Raw genomic sequence first — 21,178 nt, 5'->3', positions numbered from 1 at the left:
CTGTCCCCTTAGATTTTCTTTTCCTTGTAAACTGAGCAGCAGCATTTCAACCCAGATGTAAACTTGACATAAATCATGAATCCACCTGATTTTTAAACAAGATTATGCCTTTTTAACAAAGTTTCTCACTGCCTCTGCTATAACTGTGACCTGAGAACCTACATCAGGAAAGATCTTTGTTTGCTGTAAACCTCTGTTTAGGCCAAGGGTAGGCAACCTTTCTGGGCCATGGGCACATGTGGCAATTTGAGAACTGTCCTGGGTGCCCTCACAAAATGGCTGCCATGGGAGGTGTGGCAGAGAACAAAATAACCTGCACAAAAGACTGAGTACGGGGGGGGGGGGAGTCGGAGCCCCAACACACACTGAACAGTTTGAACTGCTGAACCCACAGTTTTCAGCACCAACAGCAACCTATTTCACAGCAATCCCAGCTGCCAATAATACTTTTTTTTTTAAGTGTGAGGTGTAGGGCAGCTTGGTGAGTGTCAAGGAAGTTGCCCGGGGGCGTATTACTGCCCATGGGCACCACATTGGCTACCCCCTGCTTTAGGCCACATAATCTTTTTAAAAGAATAAGCATTAGTTGATGTGGGCGTCCCATTTACACATCAATATCTGCATTTAATTCACCTTGCAACCCCTCGTGTCTCTTTGGTTCACAAAGATGAGGAGAAATATACTAATATGTGGCTACTACAGGGATGTAGGACGAGCTTTCTTGCCTCCTTTCTGTCCTGCATTTCCACAGGTATGTTATCTTTGTCCAGTGCAGAAAGCCCTTGCAAGAAAGATCCTGGGTGCGGCCCTCCCGTTGTTACCTCAGAGGCTGGCCTTCATAAGGAGAAGGTGGGAGTTGCTTGCTTAGCAGGAGGAGCACACAGCGCTGCCCTTTCCGTTTTGCCAGGACTGCTGGGCCTCGGGGCCAATGGCTTTTGTCACGCTCCCAGCCTTTGCCTCGTGGGAGGGTGTGAGAAGGGACAGCTGCTTATTCAGAACAGGGAGACAGCTGCCATTCCTCTGCATATAATGCTGCAGTGGAGCTGCTGAGGTGATTCTAGCTTCCTTCCACCCAAGGAGACACCAGATTCTGAGGAATAAAACCAGCTGGGCCTGCGCATAGTTACATCTTACTATTTTTACTTTTAATACAAATCCTCCTTTTCTACAAAACATAAAATGGTGCTTATTCCCCTGTAAAGGCGCTTAGCATCAGGGCAGCAAATGCAAACTCCATTTTATTCCAGTAGTCCTGATGGTGCCAAGATGTGAGTCTAAACTGCGAACATGCACATGCCCAAGAGTATTTCTCTCTTTATCTGGGTTGGCAAACAGGGTTTTGGTTTGTCTTTTTGCTCTAACATATCAGGAAAGCAGAAACCGCTGCAGAGCAGGAAGAGCAATTACGGCCATGTGCTTCACAACAGAAGTCACGCTCAAGGCCGTCTAAGGCCCCCCACTCCACCCCCACCCTGAAGGCCATTGAGTCCGGGGTCAAAAATTAACAAGCTGCCCCAGTGGCTCCTGACATCAGGCCTTGTAGGCCCCTTCCAACCCTACTATTCTATGATTTTATGACTCCACTGGTGGGGGCACACCATCTTCGGGGCTCTGCAGTGGCAGACACCTCAGTGCGGCAGCAGACATCGTGCCCACCCCACCGGGGCGGCAGCTGCTGCTGCTGCTCACACACTCCCTCACTAGTCGTTTCTGGATTTAAAGCCACCTTTCAGGATCAGCTGCCCTCCCAGCACAGGCCACCAGCAGTCAGTAAAATTACAAATTCGTAAAGCGATAAACACCAACACAGCACTATTAAAACAACATCCGTAGATAAGCCATCTCATGAAACAGATAAAAACGCCATCAGCAGATAAAAGAACCAAGTAACAGCAGCAGATAAAACAGTTGTCAAAGCACAGCCCCTGAAAATCATCCAAATGCTGAGTGGCATAAAGAGGCCTTCACGGCTCTCCTCAAGATCAGCAAGAAGGGGACCAAACGCATCTCCCTGGGGCACGTATCCAAAGTTTAGGAGGCAAAGGGCCCCTCCTAATATTACCGCCCAACTCCACAACAGTGCTCTGAGCATTGTTTACTGCACATAGAAGGTCTCGGTGCTGCTGTTAGGCTCCTTCTATGCTCCTTGCATGGTAGAAGGGAAATGGGGAGATATTTGCTCAGGAAAGGCAAGATGCAGGGCAGCCATCTTTCTCCCATGTGCCTGCTCTGCCACTAAAGGGAAAAAGCAGGCCGGAGCAACCACTCTGCTGCTGCCGGTAACATTTCTGGGGTTGAAAAGGGGTGGGTCAAGAGGAGAGGCCCCAGGGAACGACACCTTCCCTGCACTCTTGGCCTCTGGATGCCACCTTATGGCTGCTCCCAGCAGAGGAACTCTCTCTGGTGGAGGGTTGGGCCCCCAAATGTGGCTGATCAGAGATATCACTGTCCCTTGCCTCCTCTGCAATGTTCAGACTGATGACCAGACATGGAAAGAAAGAAGAACAAGAGCATATCCATAGATCTCCTCTGCAGAAAGGAACTCTGGTGCCCAGTGGAGGTGACCCATTGCTGGAAGAACTGCTGGTGCTGATCCTGAGCTGGGTTTAGCCCGGACCCTGGGCCTGGTGTGTCACAGGTGGAGAGACCCCCTGCCTGGAAGCTTCCGTGGGAGAGGGACCCATCCAAGCAGAATGCCCTCAAGGCTGTGAGTCGTTGCTCTCCAATGGAGTGGAGCCAGGTGAACATCCTACAGCCCTTTGGGAGGATCCTCACCTTATCAAGGATCCCTGTGGGAAGGAACAGGGGGTAAGGGGCCGGGGGGGGGGATCAACAAATTTCTGAACCAGGAAGTTGTGGAGCTCCACAAACTACAATTCTGAACCATTACCAGGAAATGCTCATTCCCTAATCCTAGATGTGTGCAGGTCACTTGTGGTGTTATGAGGAAAAGTCATTTGCATATGTCCTCAGAGGTCTTTTGCTCTTCCTCAACACTTTCCGGAGCTGAAGCCCTGAAAATAGTTTCCCTGGTTAAAAGTTGATCCTGCATTTGGAGGGAAAATGAGGAAGAGCGTAACGGAAGGTGGGAGGGTAAAGGATGCTTATTATTTGCTTTCTGATGAATGTCACATATTTTGCAAGAAACTTGTGTGTGTATTTGCATATTGAAAGCAGCATCACTTTCCGTTTTGCGTCTGTTTAGAAGTCTGGGCTCTCAGAACTAGAAATATACCCAAAACACCCTGCTGTCTGAACTTTCTTTTTCACTTTTCCTTTCATTTAAAGTAAGCTGCCTCACTTCTCCCCAGATGCAGCTTGATGCAAAGAATACCTTTGGATGATTTATTACATAAATTTAGTCCCGTTGTGTTAGGAAGGCCTTTGTGGACTAGCCTCATTTCAGGCCATTTTAATCTGCTATGAGCAACCTACTTGCTAAGCAGAAGTATTTGGATGTAAGTCAAATTGCACTTTGAGTGTGAAAATGTTATCTCTTTAGTGGAAACTTCAGTAGGAGAGGGAACTATCTAAGTGGGGAGTCCTTGAGGCTGCCAACTGCTTCCCCCCAAGCAGGGTGGTGTTGGGTGGGTGTCCTGCAGCCCTTTGGGAATGTGGTAAGAGGGGAGAAAGGGCCCCTCGGTTCGTTGGCTAGCTGATGGTCCAATAAAAATAACTAGATACGGGTAAGCTTCTGGATCAGACACGTTTATTGCTCGAGCAAGGCAGAAATCTCAAAGAGAAATCAGCCCCGAACAAGGGGCGGTACACACTTTATACTAAGCAGTAAGCAAGTTGCTTCAGACTAAAAAAAAAAAGTGATGCTGAGTTGGCAAATCCTGTCTCACAAACTTCAGTGATGTGATTTAAGTTGCTGGGAGAAAAAAGGGAGTCAGTTCTTGAAAAGAACGCTGGCAGACTGCAATCTCTCACGTTATCAGGAAGCTGGGTAAGGCCAGACGGCTGTTAACATTCCATTGTGTTGACTCACAGGGCAGAGCACCAAGATTCAGGGACGAAAGACTAACTGCTGATAGTACCTGCTCTTTGGCATGTACACGTCCCCAGCATATCATGGAAAGGGGGAAACACAGGTCAAACATGGAGGGACTTTGGTTCCCCTTTCTTCTCAGGAGGAGGCTTAACAAGAACCCTGTGGGAAAGATACACAATGCTATGAGCCATCCATCCAGAAGCACTCGGAGATGGGCAGAATAATGGTGAAAAGACTTTTGTGTTGGTGGAGGGGTGGGTTGTTTGGTTTTTCCTCCCTCATTTTTGGAAGATGTATGCTGTTTAAATACACACACACACACACGTTCTTGTAACTTACTGTTGTATATAGTGGAGTAGGAGGTTGTTTCCTACAATTTAGGGTACTATTTATGTGGGTAAGGCAACTTGAAGAGATGGGTGGGAAGGAACACAGCTCTTTAAAGGGGAAGAGAACAAGCTCGAGAGCTAAGATGGAGGCCTCTTGTACTCCCAGTTATCTCTCCACACCCCCGCCCCACATGCTGTTCAGTTGATTAGGGATAACAGTTCAGGGGAGGGGGAAAGGGGGCCTGGGGATTGGCTGGTGGGCCCCACATCTGGCCTCTGGAACTCCTGAACTTTCTGACAGGAAAGAAAAGTTGTCCTATAACATTTCCAAGGCAAAGCAGTTTCAGATAAACTTTATTCTCATTTTTCCTCAGAGAATTAAAGGCTGGCATGCTCTCAAATCTAGACGTTGTTCCTGAGGAAGCAATTTTGACAGGATTTTGTGTAAAACGAATAAGACATTAGAGCTAGAATTGATGGAGCCAGAGAACAGGAGGGCAGGGCAAAAGTGATTTGAGAAATCACTGAAATGCATTACTTTCATCAAGCTGCATTGGAGGGGCGGGGGCAGGGGGAATGCTGTAGATTACTTTAAATAAATGGAAAACAAAATTGAAACAGCAAGTATTTTAAACCCCTATAAATAAGCCATTTCTTGCCCCTTCTACCTCAAAACTGGTACGGAGCATCCTCAAACCCACTTCTCCTACACTGTCAGGTTTCAGATCAGTCTGCTTGGCCATTTCCTCAATATAAACTGTTAATCTGGTACTGAAAAGGGTTAACAAAGAGTAAAGATGGCTGATTTAATCTGGGAGAGGCCTACAAGAAGAGCCCGTAGAAGACCCCAGACTCATAAGCAGCTTTATATTCCAGACTCTTGACCCCTGGGCAAGAAGACCATGAAGTTTGATTCTATACTAAATGATGTTATTTCACTAACTGAGACTCTGAGATTTTTCAGGACTGTTTTTGAAGAAAGGGGGGGGGATGCAGCAGTCTTTACGCGCGTCTTCACAGAGCTTGCTCAAAGCCACGACGTGCTGGCAGAGTGTCTAAGTGAGATGAACAGCAGAGCTGAGCATGCTCGGATGCCTACTGAGAGGAGGAAAAGTACTATTTTGACTTCTTGTGGTGTACACCTGCTGATAAGAGAATGTCCCTACTCAATGCGAGTTGGGCGGGGAAGTGTAGCCCTGAGCACGAGCGACAACTAGGAGGAGCTGTTTGGGCGGATATGACCAAAAATGGCCAAAGATGACCGGGAGTTCAAAGAAGATATACCGAAGAGCAATGCGTCAATCAAGATAGCATACCCAGATGGTAGACTTTGGGTCATATGTTGGGACATTTCAAAGTAGCCTATTTGTAATGGTGCCAGACACGTTCCCCAGGCACATGAAATTACGGGAGATAGGTGGGACACCTTGTTTCTGATTGGTGAGCAAATGCTCTAACGTGCACCCCATTTCCTATTGGAGGCTGATTGTCTCATTGCTCCTTGGGCCCCACCTTTGACCAAGGCAGGGGTATAAAAGCCCAGGGAATGAGAGCTCTGGGGTGGTGTTTTTTTGTTCCTGCCGCCGCCGCTGCTCCACGTCCCTCTTTCTGCCGTGCCACCAGACGCACGGATTTAGGTAACTATGGACCTTTTTAGACTCTTCAACTTTGGGACTTAGAATGATTTCTGAGTTATTTCTGGGTTTGGGGCTTGGAGTGTTTTCTAAGCTTGTGAGTCTTGGAGGTTATATCTGAGGAGGGGATTTGGAATCCCATCTTCAGAGGTGACAACTGGAATTATTCCTAGGTCTTGAGTTTTCTGTTCACTCCAACTCCTTCCTCTACTCTTCCTATGCCTAGAGGAACTTAGTAATGCTTCAGATAAGTTTTGTATTCAAATAAGAAGCAGGAGGAGGCCATGGGAGGGTTAACACATAGGTTGAATTGTTTTCATTTAGCTTTGAACTGCCAGTAGTAAACAGGAGTAAGTTGGAAAGAGGAGTCATAACAATGTTAGAAGCTCAAGCCTTTATCTTATTGGCCAAGTTCATAGTACCAGCTTTGGCAACTGCAATTCTTTTGATTTATCTTCTGCTTTTGTTGCATTCTCTTTCCCTGTAACTGGAGAGAGAATCTCTAATGCTATATAACCACCATGCTATTTCCTTTGTTTTGTATTTCTCTTGAATTTTCAGCAATAAAGCCATAAATATGGTTTCAAGTTACAATCTTGTCTGTAGTGATGTTCTGTGATATTTACCTGTTGGGATTAACCTGGTTACCCATTGGGGTGCTTCGGACCCATTTGGTGCAGGTTCTGAGGTTAAACAGGACCAAATTTACATAAGCCATAGACCCTGCTACTCATTTGGGATAAGAACCTGGGAAAATATAATCAGGCTTCAAACAAATCAGCCTTACATGGTTTGGGACCAAAGTATTTCAAGGACCCATATAGTCTGCCCACACTTGAAGAACAGCAACCAAGACCTCTCTCATTTGCCCAAATTTGAGGGAAGCTAGGTGGGAAAGGACACAATTGAGGGGCTTTTTCACATTGGCCCCACACCTCTGGAAAGGGTTGCCACCAAGGGCCTGCCGGGCCCCATCACTGCAGGCTGTCATTGCAGGTTTTAGGAAGGGTCCAAAAAGCTCCTTGTTTACTCTGGCCCTCCCCTGATTATGTGGTTTTTTTTGTTTTGGTTTAAATTCCTTTTTTAATGAAATGGTATTGGTATGTTTTATTTATTTATTTGATTGATTGATTGATTGATTGATTACATTTCTTAATTGCCCATCTGGCCGGTCGAGGAGAATAAGGAAGGAGCATTCACCCCTATCCAGAGCCCTCCTCATATCATCCACCAAAGCAACCAAGGCCGTTTCTGTCCCATGCCCAGGCCTGAAGCCCGACTGAAATGGATCTAGATAATTGGCTTCTTCCAAGTGTGCCTTCAACTGCATCACTCAATGATCTTGCCCAAAAATGGCAGATTCGAGAATGGGAGAAGGTTGTTGTTCAAAACTTGGGGATCCAAGGAGGGCTTCTTTAAGAGTGGTCTTATCACTGCCTCCTTGAGTGCTGATGGCATCACTCCCTCCTCAAGGGAGGCGTTCACCACCGCCCTGATCCCCTCACCCAGCCTCTATCTGCAGCTCATAATGAGCCAAGACGGGCAAGGATCAAGTAAGCAGGTGGTCGGCCGTACAGATGAAAGCACCTTGTCCACTTCATCAGAAGGAAGAAGCTGGAACCGATCCCACAAAACCGGTTTGCCACAGGCCGCCTCACGCTTGCTAACTGTATCCACAGCACACGGAATAACACTCCTAATCCGATCAATTTTATCCACAAAGTGCCTTGCCAAGGCCTCACAGGAGGGCCTCACAGGAGGCCTTCGAATGCTCCAGCGGTTCCGGAGCAACTGGACCGACCAGGCTCCGGACCACTTGGAACAGCCTCCTGGGACAGCACTCTGCAGACACGATAGAGGCAGCATAATATTCCTTTTTTGCTGCCTTCACCACCACATGATAGGCTGAAGATACAGCTCTAGCCCGTGTCTGATCGTCTTTGGAGCGAGACGTCCGCCACCAGCGCTCTAGCCGTCTCACCTCCTGTTTCAGAGCTCGTAACCGCGGATTGAACCATGGTGCAGTCTGAGCCCTGTTCAGGGGGAGAGGGCGTTTCGGAGCCACCTGATCTAATGCCCCAGTGATTGCGGCATTCCAGCCACCCACCAGGGTCTCGATCGAGTGGCCGTTGGCGTGCCCCAGAGAATCCCCAAGCACGTTCAGGAATCCATTTGGATCCATAAGACGCCTGGGGTGGACCATTTTAATGGGTCCTCCACCCCTGCGGAGGGGTTGTGGAACCGAGAAGTCCAATGTCACCAGATAGTGATCTGACCATGACAAGGGGGTGGTGGATATACCCCCGACTTCCAGATCACTCCCCGCTTCTCCAGAAACAAACACAAGGTCTAGTGCATGACCGGCTACATGGGTGGGCCCAGTTAGAATATGGTGCAGCTCCCAGGAGGCATGGTCTCCATGAAGTCCTGAGGTGCTCCTGTGAGGATGGCCTCCGAATGTACGTTGAAGTCCCCCAACACCAATAAGTTAGGGGACTGTACACGCACATCAGAGACCACCTCAAGCACCTCGGCCAGGGAGTCAGTTGTGCAGCGGGGTGGACGGTACACGAGCAGAATCCCCAGACTGCCCTTCAGGCCCAACCTCCAGTACATGCACTCAGCAACCTTGGTTTCCTGGAGAGGGGGTCTGGTGAAGACCAAGGACTCCCAGTAGATAACAGCCACTCCCCCTCCCCGATCCCCAGCCCTCGGCTGCATACGAAAATCCAGCTGGACACATGGCTGCAAGGGTTGGAGCAGCAGCCTCGGCCAGCCAGGTCTCCGTAATACATGCCAGGTCTGCACCCTCATCCAGGATCATGTCATGGATGAGGGAGGTTTTCTGGGTAACAGACCTGGCATTGCAGAGCAGCAAACGAAGGCCAGAAGATGGGGTCACGCCTCCCCCAACCATCCTTTGGCTCTGGACAGGCCCGGAGCAGGGGACAGATATTACACATCTCTCCCTCGTTCCCCTTACCTGGCATGGCCTGCCCCTAGCGCTCCGCCAGCGCCTGCCACCCAGCCTCGGTATGTTCTGGCCCCCAACACTCCTCCCACTGCCTCCATCAGGTGGACACATGCCCCCTCGCTCCCGCCTATCAGGCAGGCTACCCACCCCTAAAAACACAACAAAACCCCCAGAAAAAAAACAAAACAAAACAAACAAAACAAAAACAATTAAAAATCCCCTTAAAAATAATGCCAGGCAGGAGTCCACAGGGAAGGCCTGGTGGTGGTGGTGGTGGTGGTGGTGGCGGCGGCGGCGGCAGCAGGCCCAGCAGCAGCAGGCACGCCTCCTCCCCAGTGGTGGTATTTGCCTCTCCTGCAGGCCCTGGCTCTCCCAGGCCACCTCAGCCAGCCAGCTTATGTAGCCCCTCCAGGGAGGGGCAGGTGGAGCAGCACAGCTGGCTCGGTACCTGGGGGCCTGGTCCTGCAGGGACTGGCGGTCTGCCAGGCAGAAGTCTACAGGGAAGGCCTGATGGTGGTGGTGGTGGTGGTGGCAGCGGCGGCAGCAGAAGCAAGCCCAGCAGCAGCAGGCACACCTCTTCCCCGGTGGTGGTGGTGGCTTCTACTGCAGGCCCTGGCTCTCCGGGCCAAATTCAAGGTGTTGGTTTTGACCTTTAAAACCCTATATGGTTCCGGCCCAGCCTATCTTAAGGAGCGCCTCCAGCAACACCAGAGAGGCCACTTAACAAGATCAGCCTCGGATGGCCTTCTCTCTGTCCCATCAGCCAGGACAGCTAGACTGGTGGGGACAAGGGAGAGGGCCTTTTCTGTGGTGGCTCCCCCTCTGTGGAACTCCCTCCCTAGGGAACTCCGCCATGCCTCTTTAATGAGCTTCCGTTATGCATTAAAAACGTGGTTGTTCAGGCAGGCATTTGGGTGGGTTAGGGTATTTTAGAAAATGTTTTTACTGTAGAATTTTATTGTTTTAAACTGTTTTATTGTACGCTGTACATCGCCCAGAGTGGCTGGGTGACCAGCCAGATGGGCGATTAATAAATTTAATAATCAATCAATCAATCAATCAATCAAATGTATTTAAGACAGTGCTCACAGTGAATTCCTACAGAGGACCAGTGAAGAGCAGGAGAGCATCCACTGCTTGCTGAATTTGAACCTGCTGTCACATGAACTGCTGCTGCTGATCTTTTTATTTATTTTATTTATTAAATTTATTAATCACCCATCTGGCTGGTCACCCGGCCACTCTGGGCGATGTACAAGCATATAATAAAACAGTTTAAAACAATAAAATTCTACAATTAAAACATTTTCTCAAATACCTAACCTACCCCAAATGCCTGCCTGAACAACCATGTTTTTAATGCACGGCAGAAGCTCATTAAAGAGGGGGCATGGCAGAGTTCCCTAGGGAGGGAGTTCCACAGAGTGGGGGACACCACAGAAAAGGCCCTCTCTCTCATCCCCACCAGTCTAGCTGTCCTGGCTGATGGGACAGAGAGAAGGCCATCCGAGGCTGATCTTGTTAAGTGGCCTGTCTGGTGTTGCTGGAGGCGCTCCTTAAGCTAGGCTGGGCCGGAACCACATAGAGTTTTAAAGGTCAAAACCAACACCTTGAATTTGGCCCAGAAAGCAACTGGTAACCAGTGCAACTCCTTCAGCACTGGAGTGATGTGATCTCGCTGGCGGCTGCCTTTAATCAGGCGAGCCGCCGCATTCTGTACCAGCTGCAGCTTCCAAACCGTCTTCAAGGGTAACCCCACGTAGAGCGCATTACAGTAGTCTAAACGAGAGGAGACCAGGGCACGTACTACCGATGGGAGCAGATGGTCGGGAAGGAAGGGGCGCAGCCGCCGTATCAGATGGAGTTGATACAGCGCTGTCCGGCTCACAGCTGACACCTGAGCCTCCATGGACAGCTGGGAGTCCAAAATGACCCCCAGGCTGCGGACCTGGTCTTTCAAGGGTAGCCGTACCCCATTCGACACCAGGTCAACATCCCCCAGCCTCCTCTTGTCTCCCACCAAAAGTACCTCGGTCTTGTCAGGGTTCAGCTTCAGCTTATTCCTCCCCATCCAGCCACTCACCGACTCCAGACATTTGGACAGGGATTCTACGGCCAACCTTGGTGAAGATTTGAACGAGAGGTAGAGCTGCGTGTCATCCGCATATTGATGTCACCGCACCCCAAACCTCCTGATGATAGCCCCCAGCGGCTGCATATAGATGTTAAATAGCATTGGGGAGAGGATGAAACCCTGTGGCACCCCACAAGTGAGTGGCCATGGGTCCGAAACCTCTTCTCCCAGTGCTACCCTCTGGGACCTGCCAGAGAGGAAGGACAAGAACCACCGCAATACGGTGTCTCCAATGCCCAACCCCTCCAGGCGATCCAGGAGGATACTGTGGTCAACGGTATCAAAAGCCGCTGAGAGGTTGAGGAGAACAAGGAAGGAGCATTCACCCCTATCCAGAGCCCTCCTCATATCATCCACCAAGGCGACCAAGGCCATTTCTGTCCCATGCCCAAGCCCCAAGCCTGACTGAAATGGGTCTAGATAATCGGTTTCTTCCAAGTGTGCCTTCAACTGCATCGCCAACACCTGCTCAATCACCTTGCCCAAAAACCTTGAGCTGGGGACCCACTGATGCCTGGTGTGCCACAGGTGAAGGGTCTTAACTGAGAGCCGCATTGTCTGGAAGCTTCAGTGGGTACCTTCAACTAGGGATGGTGGAGAATTTCTCCACGAATCTCCGGGAGGCCGAATGCCAACACATTCGGCCCCCCGAAATTGGTGGGGAAATTCTCCGACACCCCCCTGCCCCCCCCCGGATGGGACTTACCTCGTGCGAATGTCCCTCTCGGCGGTGGGTCCCGGTGGTGTTTCAGCGACGTTTCGGCAGGGGCGGGGGCGGCGGCCGGTCTTCCGACCGGCTGCCGCCGCCGCCATTTCCCCATAAAGTAAAAAAAAAAAAAAAAAAACTGATAGGCTACATAACGATTTACGTAGCCTATCATGGCTAGATTTTCAAAGTCAGCCGTGATAGGCTACATAAATCTTTACGTAGCCTATCACGGCTGACTTTGAGGGGAAAAAAAAGTGCGTATGCAAATGGCGGCGCCCTTATTTTCGCCGTAGTCTACGTAAATCTTTACGTAGACTACTCGTTCCCAAATAAGGAACGCAAATGGCGGCGCCCATGGGCGCCGCCATGTGTGTACGCGCTTTTTTTTTTTTTCAAAGTCAGCCGTAATAGGCTACGTAAAGATTTACATAGCCTATCATGGCTGACTTTGAAAATCTAGCCGTGATAGGCTATGTAAATCGTTACGTAGCCTATCACGTTTTTTTTCCCCCCAATTTACTTTTTTATTTTGCGGCCGGGGAGACGGGGCGCTCCCCCCCAGCCTGAATTTCGGTAGTGAGGGATGGGACACCTCCCCCCCGGCCTGAATTTCGGCCGGGAGGGGCGGGGCGCCCCCCCCCAGAATTTCGGGGGGAGAAACGGAGCGCCTCCCCCCCCACCGAAAACAGCTGCGGGACCAGGTAAGGGACTTTTGTCCATCCTTACCTTCAACGCTGCCAGCTACTGCTCGAAATGTCTTGTCAAGGGGGGCAGTTTGGGAGGAACCTGATCAAGAACCCTTGTGGAAGAGGTAAGAGAGTTGGCAATGATGGGACAGGCAGGGGGAGATGGAGGGGGGATGCCCACATTTCTAAACTGTTGGGGCTCAACAAGCAAAAATCCAGAACCGTTACCTGGAAATACTTACTCCCTATTCCCAGATGTGTAGTGGCTCATTATGGCACTCTGCCCGTTCTCAGGTGCATTCTGCCATTCCTCAACACTTTCCAGAGGTGAACTCAGGCCCTGGAAATAGCTCTCTTGGTTGGTCAGTCAGTCAGTCAAACTTTTATTGCTTATGGCCACAGGACTTGGCAACAATTCAGACATATTCAAAAAGATATAATACAACAAATCACATTTGCAAATATAATTTCTAGAAATGCTCCGATCAGAGTAAATAAAAAGCAGAGCCAAAAGAGCCAAATAAGCAATAAAACAAAGAACGAAAACAATAAAAATAAATAATCATTATCAAATCTGGGCATCACCATGACAATGTAAAGCACTTTTGCATGGGTTCTTGCAGTAGCCAATGCAAAAAGAGACACCCTACAAGGAACAAAAAAGCCAACATCTAACAATAGGTAATGTATCTTTTCTGGGATAGTTTTTGAATGTAATCCCCTGGTTAAAGTTAATCCTGAGTTTGGAGGAGAAAAGGAATAAAGACTGTAAAAGAAGGAGAGATGGCGAAGGATGGGGTTCTGATGAGTGTCACATACCTCTCAAGATTCAAGAAGCTTCTGGGGGGGGGGTGCTATTTTAAATTGTGACAGCACTATCACTTCCCATTTTGCTTCTATGTATAAGTTTGACCTCTATAGTTTACAGATAATGAAACATGCCTGCTATTCAGATTTCCTTTTTCTTCATTTGTTTACAACTAAGATGCAGCATCCCTTCCCAAGGAATGCATTTGGGTGATTTACTTCATAAGTTTAGTCCTGTCCTCTTAGTGGTGTAATCTGGGAAGTTGTGTTACGAAGGGCCTGTGTGGGGTGGCCTCTCTTCAGGCCATTTGACCCGAACATGAATAAAATAAAACTCTGACTTGGTGCACGAGCAACCCTTTTACTAAGCAGAAGTACTTCAACTGAAGGCAACTTACACCTTGAATCTGAAAGCACTACCTCTGCTCTGTGCCAGCTTTCCTAACACTCTCTCTTTTGTGTCCACAGATCAGTTCCAGCACTGGAATGTCCAAAATGGAGGGGATGGCTGGTGTGTTGAGGAAAACAAGGATTGTGTTGAAGGAGCTGAGGCCCAGACTTGCTTTGCTTCTTCACACGAGTGAGTCTGTTGTGGGAGCTTTTCCCGGATGGTTCTTTGTCAACTCCATTTTCTTGTTACTTGGGAGGCCATCCTGGCTTTCAGCATCCTTTTGAATCGCAGCTGAACACTGGAGGTGGACCCTTAGCTTCTCCTCTCTCTATTGCCACTGTTCATTTCTATTCCCTTTGCAGGTCGCCACGTCTTTGTTCCGTTCGTGTTACTGTGATTTTGCCAGCCTTCTCCAGAATAAGGAGCGTAGTACTATGTACAGTGCCTTGCACATCATAACTGCACAATTCTTTAGTAGGCATGAAAGACCCATTGGGAAGGCTTTTGGAAGCCAGCATACTATAACACTGTATGGTAACGCTAACATGTTCTCTTTTGTTTTGTGTTTCTTCTCCCTAAAGATGGTGTGCAAAATGGCAGCTAGTCGGTTTGCTGCATGAAGGTTTTTCAGGGTATCACTTGGACACCTACCAACCCGATATTTTGATCTCTGACTGGTGAGTATAGGGCTCGATGTGCCTGATCTTGTCTGATCTTGGAGGCTAACCAGGGTCAGCCCTGGTTAGTACTTGGATGAGAGACCGCCTGAGAATCAGGCTTCCTGCATTGAGCAGGGGGTGGGACTCGATGGTCTTGTAGGCCCCTTCCAACCCAACCATTCTATGATTCTATGAGTACAGCTCCTCTTTAGCTCCGCTCCGTCACAGTTAACATAATCTACTGTGGAGCAAGCTGCTCCAGCTGGTCCAGGGACTACAGAAGCAAGCAAGCTCCCAGAGAGCGAGCAACCAGAGTGAGCGAACAGGGGGAGCAAACAGAAGTTGGCCAGGGGAGTTCGGCAGGGGAGGTCAAGGGGGAGGCCCCTAACATTTTTTTTTATTTTTTTAAATTTAAATTTATTTTTAACTAACTTTTTTCCATTTATTTGTCTTGTAACACACACTTTCACACCAGTGGGACTCTGCTTTTAACCTCTACTGAGTAGAGGAACAGGCACAGGCTAGTCTAGAACAATCTCAAAGCTAGACACAAAAAGGGAAAAGAGACTATGGAAGGACAAGACTCTCCAGTGGTGGTGACCTGCATGGTGTGTGCAATGTTTGTTTTCTTGCCTGAGAACAACATGGCCTACACCTTCAACAAGTGCAAGTTGATCACGCTGCTGGAAGAAAAAGTAAGTGGACTGGAGCAGCGACTGTCGACCCTCCAGGGAATAAGAGAACACGAAGAGTTCTTGGACAGAATGGGGGAACTACAGCAGCAAAGGGAAGACCAGAAGCTTGAAGAGCAACAGCAAGATGAGGCAGTGGGAAATGCTGAGGTGAAGAAAAATGGAGTACAGGATACTCCTTGGAAAAGGGTGACAGTTAGGAGAAGAAGAACTAGATGCCACTCTGCACCAGTGGAAGCAGTGGAGCTGTGGAACCGATTCCAGGTACTTGCAGATGAGACTGGAGGACAGCCTGCAGAGGAAGAATCACAGGGGAACCTACATGAGAGTGAGCAAGAGGCTGAAGGTCAGTCAAACAGAGGCGATGAAACCCAGGCCTACAACAACAAGAAGAGAAGAGTGGTAGTAGTGGGAGACTCCTTGCTACGTGGGATCGAGACCCAAGTACGTCGTGAAGACCCGTGGACTCGCCAGGTATGTTGTCTCCTGGGAGGACGAATTAGAGACATGACTGAAAGGTTGCCTGCACTCATAAAGCCCACGGACAGGTATCCCTTTCTTCTCATCCATGTGGGAACAAATGATACCGCCAAGCAGAGGTACGAAGAAATCACGTCAGACTTTGAAGCTTTGGGAAGGAAACGCAAGAACTTTGGGGCCCAGATAGTTTTCTCATCCATCCTTCCAGTAGTTAGAAGAGGGATAGAAAGGGAACAAAAAATACTCCGGGTGAATTACTGGCTACGAAGGTGGTGCCGACAAGAGAGATTTGGATTCTGGGACCACGGGCAATACTTCCTGGAAGATGGGCTGTTGGCAAGGGACGGGTTGCACCACACAAAGGCTGGGAAGAATGTGTTTGGCCACAGCATGAAGAACTTCATCAGGAGGGCTTTAAACTGAATCCTACGGGGAAGGGAGATGTAATGTTGGGGGTAACAATGGACGTAGGCGCATGCACTGCAACGGAGAGAACAGCTGTGATAGCGCCCAATAATAGTCTTCAGACACATGTAGGAAGAAAGCCAGACTATGAAGCACATGGTCTTCAATGTCTATATACTAATGCCCAGAGTATGGGAAACAAACAGAATGAACTTGAACTCTTAATACAGGAGGGAAATTATGACTTGATAGGTATAACTGAGACTTGGTGGGATGACTCTCATGACTGGACTACAGCAATGGAAGGATATAACTTGTTCCAAAAGAACAGGAGGAACAGAAAGGGAGGTGGGGTTGCACTGTATGTGCAAAATACATATCTCTGCACAGAAATACAGGAGGATGAGCTTGGTAGCCCCATCGAGAGCATCTGGATCAAAATAAATGGAGCAAAGAATAAAAGGAACCTGGCGGTTGGAGTCTACTACCGGCCACCCAACCAAGGAGAAGACGAGGATGAAACTTTTGAAAAGCAAATAGCCAATGTTTTAAGGAAGCATGATGTAGTAGTAATGGGGGACTTCAATTTCCCCGATATTTGTTGGGAGACAAATTCTGCAAAACATGGCCCCTCCAGGAAATTCCTGACTTGTGTGGCGGATAACTTCCTCCTACAGAAAGTAGAGGAAGGAACTAGAGGATCAGCTATCCTTGTCTTGATCCTAACCAACAGAGATGACTTAGTGGATAAAGTAGCAGTTACAGAAACTCTGGGGGAAAGCGACCATGTTGCACTTGAGTTCTTGGTTCTAAGGGAAGCAAAAGCCGAGTGTAGTCAAACGCGTACCCTGGATTTTAGGAAAGCTGATTTTAATAAACTCAGAACAATGATCAGTAAGGTCCCATGGCAAGCGACGCTAATGAGAAAAGGAGTCCAAGATGGGTGGGAGCTTTTAAAAAAGGAAATTCTCAAGGCACAATCACAAACCATTCCAACAAGAAGAAAAGGTGGAAGACAACAGAAGAAGCCAATGTGGCTTCACAAAAAGCTTAGGGATGACCTGAAAACAAAAAAGGATACATATAGGGAGTGGAAAGAAGGCCAAGTAACAAAGGAAGAGTACAGGCAGGTAGCACAGAATTGCAGGGATGGCGTCAGGAAGGCTAAAGCTGAGAACGAGCTGAGGTTAGCGAGGGGTGCTAAAAACAACAAAAAGGCTTTCTTCAGCTTCAGCTATGCACATTTACTATGATGTGCATAGTAAAAGGCAGAGGAAAGAAATGGTTGTTCAGCTATTAAATAAGGATGGCAAAATGGTAACAGATGACCAAGAAAAGGCAGAGGTGCTCAATTCCTACTTTGGCTCAGTCTTCTCCCAAAAGAGGGTTTATGACCCCCCTGGCAAAGGCGAAGTGCAGGCTGAAGGGGCAGGATTGCAGCTTGAGATCAATAGGCATATGGTCAAGGAACACCAAATTAGTTTGAATGAGTTCAAATCTCCAGGGCCAGATGAGCTGCAATCTAGAGTAATAAAGGAACTGGCAGAAGAACTCTCAGAACCGCTTTCTATTATCTTTGAGAAATTGTGGAGGACGGGGGAAGTGCCAGATGACTGGAGGAGGGCTAATGTTGTCCTTATCTTCAAAAAGGGTAAAAAGAAGGAACCTGGGAACTACAGACCAGTCAGTCTGACATCAATCCCTGGGAAAATTCTGGAGCAGATTCTAAAGCAATCCATCTGGAAGCACGTTGAAAACAATGCCGTGATTACTCGAAGCCAACATGGATTTGTCAAAAACAAGTCCTGCCAGACAAATCTGATCTCATTTTTTGATCAAGTAACCTCCCTTGTAGACGGTGGGAATGCTGTAGACATCATATAGCTCGACTTCAGCAAAGCTTTCGACAAAGTGCCCCATGATATCCTGATGAGCAAACTAGCTCAAAGTGGGCTAGATGAAACAACGATCCGGTGGATCCACAGTTGGCTACAGAATCGGACTCAAAGAGTGCTTACCAATGGGACCTTCTCAAACTGGGGAGAGGTAACGAGTGGGGTACCGCAGGGCTCAGTCCTGGGCCCAGTGCTCTTCAACATTTTTATTAATGACTTGGAGGAGGAGTTGCAGGGAATGCTGATCAAATTTGCAGATGACACAAAATTGGGCGGGATAGCTAATACTTTGGAAGACAGAAACAAACTTCAAAGTGATCTGGATAGACTGGAGCGCTGGGCAGAAAACAATAGAATGACATTTCATAGGGATAAATGCCAAGTTCTGCACCTAGGAAAAAGGAACAAAATGCACAGTTGCAAGATGGGGGATACGTGGCTCAACAACACTACAAGCGAGAAAGATCTTGGAATTGTTGTCGATCACAAGCTGAATATGAGCCAACAATATGATGTGGCTGCAAAAAAGGCCAATGCTATTTTGGGCTGCATTAATAGAAGCATAGCTTCCAAATCCCGGGAGGTACTAGTTCTCCTCTACTCAGCACTGGTTAGGCCTCATCTGGAGTACTGTGTCCAGTTCTGGACACCACACTTTAAGAAGGATGCAGACAAACTGGAGAGGGTTCAGAGGAGGGCAACAAAGATGACCAGCGGACTGGAAACAAAGCCCTATGAAGAGAGAGTGAAAGAACTGGGCATGTTTAGCCTTGAGAAGAGAAGACTGAGGGGAGATATGATAGCGCTCTTCAAGTCCTTGAAAGGTTGTCACAGAGAAGAAGGCCAGGATCTCTTCTTGACCATCCCAGAGTGCAGGACACGGAATAATGGGCTCAAGTTACAGGAAACCAGATTCCGGCTGAACATCAGGAAAAACATCCTGACTGTTAGAGCAATACGACAATGGAACCAATTCCCTAGGGAGGTGGTGGGCTCTCCCACACTGGAGGCATTCAAGACAAGGTTGGACAGCCATCTGTCAGGGATGCTCTGACTTGGATTCCTGCATTGAGCAGGGGGTTGGACTCGATGGCCTTGTAGGCCCCTTCCAACCCTACTATTCTATGATTCTATGGAGGGGGGAAAGGAGAAAGCCAGGCTTGCAAATAGCCACACTCTTGGTCACCTGTGCTCAACAAAAGGGACCTACAGCCAGGAAGGGAATCTTTTCACAAATTGGTTCTCCCCTCACACCCATTCCACACTTTCAGGAGTGAAATGCGGAAAACAAATATGTGTGGGCAGGTGGGGCTGTTCACAGTATTTGGGGCTAGTAACCCTTGTGGATTTAATGGCAAGGTGGAGAAATCTCACCCTAAGGTGTGCTTACCCCCACGTTTTCAAAGAGCAGTCAATATGCTGCTTCCAGGCCCTCTACAGTTCTTAGCACCCTGCAGTTCTTAGCACCCTGCAGGTATTCCATGTTAAAAGGCAGGAGCATCTGAAGCTCCAGTGCATTTAGGAAAATCATCTTTCTGCAGCCCATGCAATCCTTTACTTTGCTGCCCCAGCTCTACCCCAACATCTCCTCCTTTCTCTACAGGTGGGGCATCCGTGAAGACTGTGGATGCATCTACAAAATCCATGTCACCCTCTTGGCAGGTGACCAAAGTTCAGTACTTGCTGAGTTCAAGGCCAGCCCAAATCCGATCCCAGATGGGAGCAGTGCCAAGTATAACAAGGTACACTTTGCCACAGCAGCCTGTAAGGCCTAAGTTACTTTTGTTAGGTTTTGAGATTCTTTCATCTTTATTATGGAGTGCGTCCAGACAGAGGACTCCTCTCACTGTCTGAAGGCAGTGTGCCGCAATTGCATCCTTTTTCCTTATCAGATTTTCTGCATTAAGGAAAAAGATCAATGCAGGGGTGGAAAAACACAGGAGAATTCTGAGGGGACGATGACAATGTCTGGACCACCTGTAACATTCCATGAATGAGCAGACTGATTGAAGAACAAAAGCCTTGTCTGGGAAACACCCACGGTCAACACACCAGAGATAAATACAGCAAGTTATAACTGATGGAGGTGTTGCCTTCTAATTAGGGGGTGGGGGAAGGAGAAAAAACATGTACAATTTACATCTAAGATTTATATAAATAAGGTTTTATATATTTATGTGTGATTGTAAAATTAAATAAAATAGAATAGTATAAAATAGCATGAAGTACAATACACAGGAATTGTACTGATCCAAAATGAGTTAGAACTAAAATTTGTGGGTGCGTGCATGGGATTGGAGGGCATGTACTAATGGTACCTTAAGGAGGCATAGTAACCAGCAAAAACCTAAATTGGAGCAGTCAGGTATGATCATTTTAAAGTTACTGTATTATGTAACCATAAGAAATTAACATTTGGTGATGCAGCTTGTGCTCCTTCAACACCAACACATTCTGAATGTATGCTCTGTTCTTTACAAGTCTGCGATGATTTTAGAAGGTTTTGCTGAGTCCAAACTGTGGCTCAGTCTGTCTTCATCCACTTCTCTTTGCCTCTGCAGGTATCCCATGTGTTCAGAAATTATGGCCGTGGAGCTCGCTCTGTACTTTTCCAGCATGAAGGGAAAGACACGAAATGCTGGGCAGGGCACTATGGAGCTCGTGTCACAAATTCCATGGTCCAGGTAAAAAACCTGTGACCACAGCCTGTGATCTCCTTTTCACTACTCGCAATTCCTCCTCCATCGGTTCTTCCCAGGCCAAGAAATGATGTGTACTGGGGGAGGGGGAGTTGTTGAGGGAAATTATTATTGCTTGAATCAAAATAAAGAACCCCTATGATATCCATATCGTGAAGTCAATTAATTCATCTTCAAATAGCATATGCTAATTTGGGAGTGGGAAAGGTAAGCTCAGGAGAGTCCTGGGGAAAAGTTGCATTATTGAATGTCCTCATTCACACAGGTGTGTGAACCCATATATATATATATATATATATATACACATGTACCTGAGAAATCCAGAAACACTGGGATCGTTACCGTGGCATGCGCGTGGTCGAGTATGCACTGTAGTCTGACCAAGGCTAGACCAGAGGCGGACAAGGAGTTGGGTGACTCCCCCTGGCTCTGCTCTGAGAACACTGACAGAGATAAGCTCACACAGACTCTGACGTTCTAAAAACTGAATAGGCCCAAGCCCTTCTAGGCTACTTCTAATCAAGTCCTACTGGCCTACTGCATTACTGAAGCTGAGCCTTTACATTATTTTTGCTCTCATAATGCCTCTTCACGCTAAAAATTTACTCTCCTCCCCTCACACTTTCTCGGCTTGGTCGCTCGGAGACTGCTGAGGGGAAGCGACTGTCTAAACTAGGGAGCTTGTAAAAA

At 48.0% G+C, this 21,178-nt stretch overlaps 1 protein-coding gene across 1 annotated transcript; it reads left to right on the top strand.

The window, feature by feature from the left end:
- Positions 1-5,669: 5,669 nt before the first annotated feature.
- LOC146337458 (F-box only protein 17-like) lies at positions 5,670-20,643 on the top strand. Its single transcript, XM_084814654.1, has 5 exons — positions 5,670-5,960; positions 13,736-13,847; positions 14,240-14,335; positions 19,393-19,531; positions 20,351-20,643. Exons 1-5 carry the CDS (start codon positions 5,870-5,872, stop codon positions 20,486-20,488), a joined length of 576 nt encoding a protein of 191 aa, XP_084670780.1. The 5' UTR covers positions 5,670-5,869; the 3' UTR covers positions 20,489-20,643.
- Positions 20,644-21,178: the final 535 nt, after the last annotated feature.

This window comes from Heloderma suspectum, chromosome 10, assembly GCF_057233095.1.
Source record: "Heloderma suspectum isolate Gila_16-S chromosome 10, 16-S_ref, whole genome shotgun sequence".
Lineage (NCBI taxonomy): Eukaryota > Metazoa > Chordata > Lepidosauria > Squamata > Helodermatidae > Heloderma > Heloderma suspectum.
Note: the sequence above shows the minus strand (reverse complement) of the source record. Positions and strands in the feature narration are given on the sequence as shown.

Bases quoted from the DNA above. Each gene is read 5' to 3' on its own strand.
- LOC146337458 (XM_084814654.1), top strand. From the start codon at position 5,870: ATGAGAGCTCTGGGGTGGTGTTTTTTTGTTCCTGCCGCCGCCGCTGCT. The intron at 14,336-19,392 runs GTGAGTATAGGG...CTTTCTCTACAG, and splicing joins GATATTTTGATCTCTGACTG to GTGGGGCATCCGTGAAGACT. The intron at 19,532-20,350 runs GTACACTTTGCC...TTGCCTCTGCAG, and splicing joins GCAGTGCCAAGTATAACAAG to GTATCCCATGTGTTCAGAAA.